The sequence below is a fragment of the Euleptes europaea genome, chromosome 19 (assembly GCF_029931775.1).
Source record: "Euleptes europaea isolate rEulEur1 chromosome 19, rEulEur1.hap1, whole genome shotgun sequence".
In the NCBI taxonomy this organism is placed as follows: domain Eukaryota; kingdom Metazoa; phylum Chordata; class Lepidosauria; order Squamata; family Sphaerodactylidae; genus Euleptes; species Euleptes europaea.
This window is the reverse complement of record NC_079330.1, coordinates 13874264-13884968: the sequence shown is the minus strand read 5'-3', so window position 1 is coordinate 13884968 and position 10705 is coordinate 13874264. Positions and strand designations below refer to the sequence as shown.

The 10705-nt window shown below is 46.6% G+C and overlaps 1 protein-coding gene across 1 annotated transcript; it reads right to left on the bottom strand.

Annotated features, from left to right (window-relative positions):
• Window positions 1-315: 315 nt before the first annotated feature.
• Window positions 316-10450, bottom strand: LOC130491160 (claudin-16-like). Its single transcript, XM_056864838.1, has 5 exons — window positions 10361-10450; window positions 8772-8898; window positions 4537-4698; window positions 2689-2753; window positions 316-510 (listed from the first exon to the last, which is right to left on the bottom strand). Exons 1-5 carry the CDS (start codon window positions 10448-10450, stop codon window positions 316-318), a joined length of 639 nt encoding a protein of 212 aa, XP_056720816.1.
• Between the last annotated feature and the right edge of the window lie 255 nt (window positions 10451-10705).

The window sequence follows — 10705 nt, the reverse complement described above, 5'->3', positions numbered from 1 at the left end:
CAGAGACTAGCCCAAGGTCACCCAGCTGGCTTTGTGTGTAGGGGAAACAAATCCAGTTCACCAGATTAGCCTCTGCCGCTCACGTGGAGGAGTGAGGAATCAAACCCGGTTCTCCAGATCAGAGTCCACCGCTCCAAATCACCGCTCTTAACCACGACACCATGCTGGCTCTCCTAAAAGCATCTGTTGATCCTATTTTACTACAAGACTCCAAATAAAATTAGCCTGGAATCTGTGGGATTTCTCATGTGAAACTTATAAACAGCTCTCTGATCACCCTGCCTTCATCCTGCCGCTTCAAAGGTGCAGCCAAGCTTAAACATAGGTGCGCACCATTCCAATCCCATTCCCAGCATACTCCTTGGCTGGGTTTGCACTGGGAGTCTTCATGCGCCAGACGTCATAGTACGCCATGAAAGCGGCAGCGAGGGCTGCCAGGTTGCCTGCTACAGCCATCCACAGGGAGTAGCCGTATTCGAAGCTCGGAAATCCAGGGATGCTCAGCGACACCTAAGAGATAAGCAGGAGAGAGCCGGTCTGAGAAGGAGGAGAATCAAGGAGATACAAGAAACATTTGGAAGTTGGGGGGGCAAACACTGAGCTGGGGAGCCCACAAGCAAAGATGGGCAACCCCAACGCTGCTCAAAGGGGGTCAGGCGAAAGAGATGAGCTTTATAGATGAATCCGGCATAGGAATTCTTGCAATTGAGGTCTTGCAGGGGCTGGGACCTCGAAGCCCAGATGCCTCCTGTTCTCCCTTTGCAGCCCTTCTATAACATGCAGCCTGCAGGCTTGAGCAGCCTCGGTTTGCCTTGGGGGCAGTGCAAAGAAGGGAGAGACATTTTAACCCCTCAGTCTCCACTTAGTTTCGCTTTTTGAAACTGGGCTCCCTGCTTTGATATTAGCACGTTCAAGGAGAAAAGACGTGTCCTTCAAACACACGTCATTTTCTGTTTGAGTGCTAATGACAGAACAGGGAGCCAGATTTCAAATCATGAAACCAAATGGAAGTTGAAGGGTTAATTCCTTCCTTCCTTCCAGCCTTCTCGGTATGGTCCCAGGCAAATTGAGGCTGTAGGAACTTGCAGTCTGCATTGTATAACCAACATGTTTTCTGTCTGAATGTTCAAATAGACAACAGTGTTGTTGTCAGCAACATTTTTCCCAGACTGAAATTCACAAGGAGCCTAAGAGTTCCTCCTGAGGAGAAAAATCTGATGTGAAGGAACACTTGTTGCATACGTGAAATTACTCGGGCAGGGGGAAGAAGGAGAGATATTCCAACATCAACTAGAGATATATAATTGACTGTGTGGGGTGCGCATTCGTTCTCCCGTCCAACCATCCTCTCTGGTCATACAGGGCATGCAGGCTTTTTTGTGCTACGGAAACCTGCAAAACTGGTTTAAGGGGAGTAAGGACAAAAGATGTCGCTCACAATATACCCCAGGCAACAATGATACTAGGGCGCCGCCTTCTCCTCTCTGCAAAAAGCGATTGTATCTCACCCAGCTGTGCAGGGTGCAAAGGGGGAAAAAACAATGAAGGGAGGCCAGGTGGTAGGTGGGCACGCGTCTCTCGCTCTTCCGTTCTCAGGGGTAGTATAGGGAAGGCAAATGGGCTGGATCCGATTTCAGCTGGCTCCTGGCTCCTCCTCCCCACCCCACCTAGTGAACCTGTAATCATGGCATGCGGGACAGGAAGCCTGCTCGCAGTTTCCTTCATCAGGAAAAGAACACATGATGCATAGTTAAATTGTGGAACTCCCTGCCCCAAAATGTGGTGATGGCTGCCAACTTGGAAGGCTTTAAGAGGGAATGGATGTGTTCATGGAGGAAAGGGGTATTCATGGCTACTAGTTAAAATGGATACTAGTCATGATGCCTACCTGTTCTCTCCAGGATCAGAGGAGCATGCCTATTATCTTAGGTGCTGTGGAACACAGGCAGGATGGTGCTGCTGCAGTCATATTGTTTGGGGGCTTCCTAGAGGCCCCTAGTTGAACACTGTGTGAACAGACTGCTGGGCTCGATGGGCCTTGGTCTGATCCAGCAGGGCTTTTCTTATGTTCTTAACAGCATTTTTTAAAAGAGACAGATTCTGCACTGTAGTATTACCTCTCTCTTTTGCAGCTAAGTTGTACCTGGGAGGCGAAAGAGCCAGCGTGGTGGCAGAGATTAGAGCTGTCCCGGTACTGCTTTGAAGCGGGGGGGGGGGGATCACGGTCCTCCAGCAGCCGCACCTCCCACCTAACACAACCATGCTGGCCTAGGAGGCAGTTTCTAGCTTCCTTATTGTGCGACATTTACTGATTTCTAATTACTGGCTTCGTTTATTCCCCGCCTGCTTCCCCACTGGGAGCCCAACGTGGTTTGCATCCGTCTCCCATTTTAACCGCACAACAACCGTGCGAGGTAGATTGGGCCGAGTGGGCGTGACTGGCCCAGGGTCAACCCAGTGAGCCTCCATGGCAGAGTGAAGACTGAAACGTGGATCTCCGAGATCCTAGTCCAACGCTCCATCCACCACTCCACGCAGGCTCTCCTCCTGAGAAACCACCGACTGCAGTTTGGCCCTCCGCTCAAAAGCCTTCGCCTTCTTCCCAAACCTGTCTTTTGTGAAGTGCAAAATGGATAAGACGCAAAAGGGGCTGAAAGAATGCGCCGGAGTCATAAGCAGAGAAAATACCTCGTACTGATGCTGGGAGAACACGTACACACAGTATCGGATGACTCCAACGCAGGATGCAAACCCTAAAACAGAAGGAAGAGTACTGTGAATTCCTGCAGGTAGGTGATAGTAAGTGATAAAGTTTATTGTCTGCGGCCAAAGGCCATCACAATCCACCATACAAAACATTAATATAACATTAAAATAACATAAAAATAACTTTAAAACAGTCTGACCCACAATAAACTAGTATTTAAATATCTTAGGTTCCCTGATTAAAAACAGCTTTCGCTTGGATTTTCTTAACTGCTAAAGCAAAGAGTGACACTTTGTAGGAAACATCAGGATTGGTGTCTGATAGGAGAAAGAGCAGCTTCTCTGGATCTGGAGAAAGATTTAGGCCCTTTAGAATCGCTCCGAGGAATTTTAGTCTGGGCTCCGTGTAAAAAGGACAGAATAAGGTGAAATGAATTAGGTCCTCTGGGGCGGCTCCACAAATACATAGGCGAGAGGCCCATGGAATTCCTACAGGAGCTGAACAGACCCTCCCCTCCCTCCTCTGGTTCTCCCTCTGTGAGGTTTAGCTGAGATTGCGCTGCTCGAGAGCTGCAAGAAACGAAGACGATCACCAATGAAAGGTTCTTGTGAGCACAAAGCCCATGGAGGAGGCTGCCTACAGTATCTCTGAATGATCGGCTGCTCTAGTCTGAACCCCCTCCGTTCAGACTCCATTTCATTTGGTGTGACTGCATTCCAAGCTTGAGATGCAGCAGAAGTGTTTGTCTGTCCTGGAAGCTGCCTGTCGCATCTCTGTAGTAGTCACTGCTCTGGGCTTGCTTCCTCCCAATCAGGAAGCAAGAAACACAGAGTGTGGGCTTCATTGAGGGCCGATGATTCTTACTCTTTCACACACGCACACAAATGCTCAAAGTAAACCTTTTTGTGACCCTCTATGGATAATTTGGAGTATAAATTGTCTTGGCTAGCAGAAATCTGGCAAATGTCTTTTGCTTGTGGGGAAATCACAGTGGTATTGCTGAAAGTCCTCTTAACGGAAAAAGAGTAGGCATCTTTCAGCTAATCACGTCAAGTGCATTACATTGTGTCAGCCAAAAGGCCTGGCAGACAAATCTGATGCCATTGGTGTGATTAGCTGAAAGATAGCTTTCCCCCTTTTTTACAGCGGTTCAAACTTTATACACAGAAGCCACATAACTTTTTTCTCAAATGTTTTTGTCACGGCACCACGGTAATTTCTACCGCAACTCAAGGTATTCCGAAAAAGACACACAACAAAAGATGGTGCCGAGTTGTTTTCTGTTGCCCAAGAAGGTCGGACCAGAACCAACGGATTGAAATTAAATCAAAAGAGTTTCTATCTAGACATCAGGAAGAATTTTCAAACAGAGCGGTTTCTCAGCGGGACAGGCTTCCTCGGGAGGTGGCGAACTCGCCTTCCCTGGAGGTTTTTAAGCAGAGCCTAGATGGCCATCTGCCAGCAATGCTGATTCTATGACCTTAGGCAGATGATGAGAGAGAGGGCGTCTTGGCCATCTTCTGGGCATGGAGTAGGGGTCACTGGGGGTGTGGGGGGAGGAGGTAGTTGTGAATTTCCTGCATTGTGCCCGGGGCTGGACTAGATGACCCTGGTGGTCCCTTCCAACTCTATGATTCTACAATGAGGGGCAACGATGCTCTTCTTTCCAGCAAAAGGGGGCAGGCAACCTTTCCCCAGCTTGCTTATTCACTGCTGCCCAGGGAAGCTCTTTGAGCATTTTGCACTCAAATGCCATTAAAGTGACATCTACCACCACAGGAAAGCAAGCAGTACCCAGGACCCAGTCATTACAAAAAAAAACACCAAACCTGCCAAAAGGTAGAATCCCACAGACAGGCAGAGGCACCGATGTTTGGCCGTCTTATCCTGGAGGCAGCTGAAGTACCGGCACCCCGAGAGGAGACAAAGAAAGGCCCCGATTCCGGCCACGGACGATGTGATGAGGGAGGCTCTAGTGAGGATGATGGCAACTGGGAAAAGACAGAAAGGCCAAACCCTAATGAATCATTAGAGGCCAGCTGGGAAAGGCATGCCTTGGCAGGGAAGGAACCAGCACAGGAGCGCCCAGGCCTGTCTTGTAAGGGCAGACCCGAGGGGCTGTTTGACCCAGTATCCTGTCTCTGATAGTGGACAGCAGTTATAGGCTGGATGATTCATTCTCCCTCTCGTCACTTCCTGCACTCCAACCCTCCCAATATAATCTATATAATCCCAGCTCACCATCAGGACAAAGTTTATTATAGTAGGTATGGAAGTCAGAATGCCGTCTCTTTAACTTGATTAGTATGATGTTTTGGTTCTAAGTTTTTAACCTATATTATGTTGTACTGTATTTATTTTTATTTATTTTTTCGATTTATAACCCGCCCTCCTCAGCCGGGCTCAGGGCAGTTTATGATTGGGGAGGGGCCGTGACTCAGTGGTAGAACCTCTGCTTGGCATGCAGAAGGTCCCAGGTTCAATCCCCGGCATCTCCAGTTAAAGGGACCAGGCAAGCAGGGGATGCGAAAGACCCCTGCCTGAGACCCTGGAGAGCAGCTGCCGGTCTGAGTAGACAGTACTGACTTTGATGGACCAAGGCTCTGATTCAGTATAAGGCAGCTTCGTGTGTTCATGTGATTGTTGGAAGCCGCCCTGAGCCCAACTTGCTTGGGAAACGGCTGGGTATAAATTTAGTAAAATAAAAATAAAATGTGAATATAAGCATTGCTCCCCAACTACAGCCCCAAGGCTCCCTTCAGTCCAGCATCTCCAAGAGCAACCAGTCTGATTCCACTGGGTGCATGCAAGTGAGGCAGGAAGGTGTCTGACACCCAAAGCTCAAAGGTATACTGCGCTGAACATGGAGGCTCCATTCCTCACTAGAGTGGCTATGGATAGACCTATCCATCACAAAGTTTTCAAAATCAATGGCTGCACCACCACAGCCAAATAATCCCATAATTATACACTGCATAAGGAAGTGTTTGGTTTTCTGTGTCCTGAGCTGACTGCAGGGAACTTTTCCTAGTTGGTGCCAGCGTTCTAGTATTCTGAGAATGAATCAATTCTCCTTCCCCGGCTTTCCACATCATTGCAGCAGATGGCCGTATCATACAGCTGCTTCGCGTACTTTTTTGGGTGACTAGCCACTGTCATATTGTGGAATTAGTTAGTCCAACCCTCAAACCATATTTTGAAACATCTTACATATATTGCATTTGGTGCATATTTCCACCCCAAACCAAATTTTCCATGTCTGTAATGAGTAAAAATGTTTGCAGGTGTCATGAAGGTCAGTTATCTCTCCAAAGCATATGTTCACTGGATTGCTATTTTCTGAATAAACTCATTTGGGGGGCGGGGATACTCCATGGGGTATTTTAGTAACCCCATAAGATTTAAAAAAATGCCAGTGTCAAGATAATTTGTAGTTTATTTTCTACCCATGTGCTTCCCCCCCTTTTTTAACAGAAAGTAATCTGTAAACAATAACTAGCTGTATGTACTATGGGGACATTATTTACTACTGTATAGGTGACAAATTTCCTAAGAGGAACAGGTTCTCGATCCACTTTTCTCTGTATTTGACCCCAAAAAAGTAACAACTGTAGTAGCTAATTTGTCCCTATCATGTTTTCAGTTTATTTTTTCAAAAGATTCTCTGGACTTTACAGCATCTTGTGACGGTGAGTTCCACAGGCTGTACACAAGGCGGATGTGCAGTGACTGAGAGTCTGTGTCCTCTTATGGAAAGAATGGAAAAATAAACAAGGGAAAACAGGAAAACGGCTCGGGGCAATGAGAGTGTGTGTAAAGAAGGAAGGGATTGATTTCCAAAATCAATTTTTTGCAACAAAAACAGTTTTTATTTTCTAGGCCAGGGGAGGGGGCAAATTACAAACAGAGGAGGAGGGTTAGGAAGTTTTCACTTCACCAACCTATAAACAAGCAAACAGCAATACTTCCGCACCTATTTTCACACAGACTTAGGGTCCTCCCCCTGGAATGATTTGGTACTGCATGTGTCCATCGCAGAAGAGCAAGCGCAAAGAGAAGAGACATTTCGAGAACAAGTCTGCAAGTTTACAGCAAGCTCACAAAACCTGTGTCTGATTGCAGACAGGACAGATTGGCTAGTGCCAGTAACACCCTCAAGACAAGCACCGAAGATCCCTGAAGCAGTTTTGGAACTGTTTCACTAACAGAGATTCTCTCAAAATTCCCCCTCATCCTAATTTCTTCCTGGGTTTTGGAGTTCTGAGTTAATGGAACGTGTTTCCAAAGAGGAACCAGTGCCTTAGGGATTCTCTCTGCGGGTCTGCTTTTATTTTCAAATTGCGTAGAAAGCGCACAGCATAGGCTCTACAACTTGCTGTGACTTTCTCAGTGTGATCCTGAACAGTTAACAATCAATCCTAAACCCACTGACTTCAACAGAGGCTGTTACCGCACTAGGGATTCCCAGCGATGTATTACGAGTTTGAAAATGTTATAAAAAATACTGTTCGCACTTTCTATGTATTCCCAGCGATGTATTACGAGTTTGAAACTGTTATAAAAAATACTGTTCGCACAATTTGGGTTACCGCACTTTGTATTCCCAGCAATGTATTAAGAGTTTGAAAATGTTATAAAAAACATTGCTTTAAAAGGGTTTTTGGGTGCCACGGCTAAAAAATGGTTGGAAAACGTCTTCACAGCTAAAGGGGCCAAACTATGGGGGTTACCGCACTTTGTATTCCCAGCAATGTATTAAGAGTTTGAAAATGTTATAAAAAACATCGCTTTAAAAGGGTTTTTGGATACCACGGCTTATAAATGGTTGGAAGACGTCTTCGCAGCTAAAGGGGCCAAACAAAGTGAGAACAGTATTTTTTATAACCTTTTCAAACTCTTAATACATCGCTGGGAATACAAGTGCGGTAACCCCCAAAGTGCGAACAGTATTTTTTATAACAGTTTCAAACTCTTAATACTTCGGTGGGAATACACTGAAAGTGCAAACAGAATTTTTTAGAAAATTTCCAAACTCTTGATACATTTCTGGGAATACCTAGTGCGGTAACAGCCTTAGTTTGGCCCCTTTAGCTGTGAAGATATCTTCCAACCATTTTTTAGTCGTGGCATCCAAAACTCCTTTTAAAGCGATGTTTTTTATAACAAAATATTGTCAAAGGCTTTCACGGTCAGAGTTCATTGGTTCTTGTAGGTTATCGGGCTGTGTAACCGTGGTCTGGGTATTTTCTTTCCTGACGTTTCGCCAGCAGCTGTGGCAGGCATCTTCTTAATACATCGCTGGGAATCCCTACTGAGGTAATAGCCCGACTTAGATGGGTGTAACTCTACTTAGGATCACAGTGTCGATTGATTTGTGTTCACCCTTATAATGTGCATGTCTATAGTCATAAAACACAGCCAAATAAAAAGTCTTTATATGATCGTACCGACAGCTATATTTCATATATTATTTTGAGCATACTGCAATTTAACAACTCATTTCAGAATTTTTTGTTGTTGAAATGGAATTAGAGGAAACTGGAATGCAGGATAAAGCAAACCCTTGGAACAATATAGAGATGAAATGGGGGGATGTTTTCAACCATTTATAAAAATATTTCTACTTAAAAAAATAAGGGAAAAGTTGAAGCCATAAATGAATTTATAAATGGGAGGGAAGGATCACCTGATTCTATGACCTTAGGCAGTTCATGAGAGGGAGGGCATCTTGGCCATCTTCTGGGCACAGAGTAGGGGTCACTGGGGGTGGGGTAGTTGTGAATTTCCTGCATTGTGCAGGGGGTTGGACTAGATGACCCTGGTGGTCCCTTCCAACTCTATGATTCTATGACTTATGGGGGTTCCTGATGGTGGTGAATCAGCCACTTGGATTAAGATGATTTGACTTCTTCCTGAGCCTCCCTGTCCTAGTGCAGTCTATCTTGATTGAAACAAGATGCAACTTATGAACCAGCCCGGTTATGAGGCAGCCAGGCTGAAGGCCTTGCATTTGGGGGCACATGTTTTAAAAATAGCAAGTTTGCATCCAGGCTGCAGAACTTACCAGGGTGTGGATTCAGGTAAGAGCTGAAGACATCACAGGTCCAGATCTTGACAAATTTGTCCCAAACGCATTCACCCCACAGGCCTCGGCAACGCATGCTGAGAACCACCGAGCCTTTGCTGTTGATCTGAAAGAGAAAAGGGGATGCATTTATTCCACTTACAGAGCATCTACACTGCAGCCGCGACAAAGCGGTTTGACACTTCTTTCATCGGTTCAGCCCAGCAGTTAAGAGCATGAGTTCTGAGCCGTGCTCCCCGACCAAGTTCTCAGCTCAGCTCTGAACACTCTCATAGTTGAGATCATGAAATTGTTCAGCCTCAGCCTTGCTAGCTGTAACATGGGGATAAGCATGCTGACCTACTTCATGCCACATTTTGTGGCGCAGTATTTTAGGTAAGTGACTAACAAACTACATAAATATGGGGAGGGGGACTCCCCCCAGCTTGGCTTACATCCCTGAACACATGAAACTGCCTTATACTGAGTCAGACCCTCATTTTATCAAGGTCAGTATTTTCTACTCTGGCTGGCTCTATGGAGCCAGTGTGGTGTAGGGAGTCAGCGTGGTGTAGTGGTTATGAGCGGTGGACTCTGATCTGGAGAACCGGGTTTGATTCCCCACTCCTCCACATGAGTGGTGGAGGCTAATCTGGTGAACTAGATTTGTTTCCCCTCTGCTACACATGAAGCCAGCTGGATGACCCTGGGCAAGTTACAGCTCTATTGGAGCTCTCTCAGCCCCACCTACCTCCCAGGGTGTCTGTTGTGGGGAGGGGAAGGGAAGGTGATTGTAAGCTGGTTTGAGTCTCCCTTAAGTGGTAGAGAAAGTCGGCATATAAAAACCAACTCTACTTCTTCTTCTCTAGGATATCAAGGCTTTTCCCATTACCCACCATGTTTAACTGGAGATGCAAGGGACTGAAGCTGGGATTTTCTGCATACAAGGCAGATGCTGTACTACTGAGCCACATCCTCTACTCACCATCCCCAGGAGAACTGAGAGTGTTGGAAAAATATGCCCTTCTTACGGTGTCACTTGTCTCCACATTCGGGGGGGGGGGGGAAACTGACCAGAGAGTCAGATAGATAGACAGGACACAGGAGGTCCTCTCCAGTTACAGCTCTCTCTCTTCCATTTCCTGTCCCCTTTGATGTTTAGAGTTATATTGTCAGGAGAAAACTTCCCTTCCTTCTTCTTCCCTCTCCCCTCGTCCATGCAAGCCGCTAGAGCCGAGCTCCCGTGCTCAGACCTTCTCATCCCACAATGGAAAGAGAAGGCAGGATACCTTTTGATAACTAGAAAGCTAGCAAGATGGATTAGGATAAAGACCCCTGTTTGTCCTTTCCTATACTCATTGTATTTCACCAATAAATGCGTTTAGTTTAATTAGAAAGGATGTCTGATGCTTCTTTTGTTTTTCTAACTTGCACACACGCATGTGTTGCGCTGATTGCATACTTGCGCACTCTGCGAAGTATCGTAATATCAGACCATAGATATTACAACATTAAGTCCCCTTCCGATCCCCATGTCACAGCCTGGCTCCCCTGGGCTCTTTCCAAAGAAGGGGATATTTTCTCCTTACCTGCCAGCAGTCTGTGCAGAGAGCGCCAACGGTGCAGACAAAGGAAAGGGCCCCAGAGAAAATGGCGAGCAAACTGGCACTGCTGCCCATTAGAGACCTTCCAGAGGAACAGAGGCCCCAGCTGAGTCGATAGTCAGCTCTGCCGGGCCTTCTCCAGCCAGGAGAAGGTCAGGAGGCCCCCAGGGAGTGGCTCACCACGGCTTGCTCAGCTCCTAAGGCTCTCCTTCAAAAACTGGTTGTGTGGAGCTCCTATTGTGCCTGGCTTGCGTGTATGGGGAGGGGGGAGGCAATGGCTTTTAATGAAGTGGGAGGGTCCGACTGCAAACACAAGGGAGGCAGAGATTA

Excerpts from the sequence above, each read along its gene's own strand:
- LOC130491160 (XM_056864838.1), bottom strand. The coding sequence starts at position 10,450 with ATGGGCAGCAGTGCCAGTTTGCTCGCCATTTTCTCTGGGGCCCTTTCC. Across the intron at positions 8,899-10,360 it reads TCTGCACAGACTGCTGGCAG|ATCAACAGCAAAGGCTCGGT; the intron begins GTAAGGAGAAAA and ends TTTCTCTTTCAG. Across the intron at positions 2,754-4,536 it reads GGGATTCTACCTTTTGGCAG|GGTTTGCATCCTGCGTTGGA; the intron begins GTTTGGTGTTTT and ends CTTCTGTTTTAG.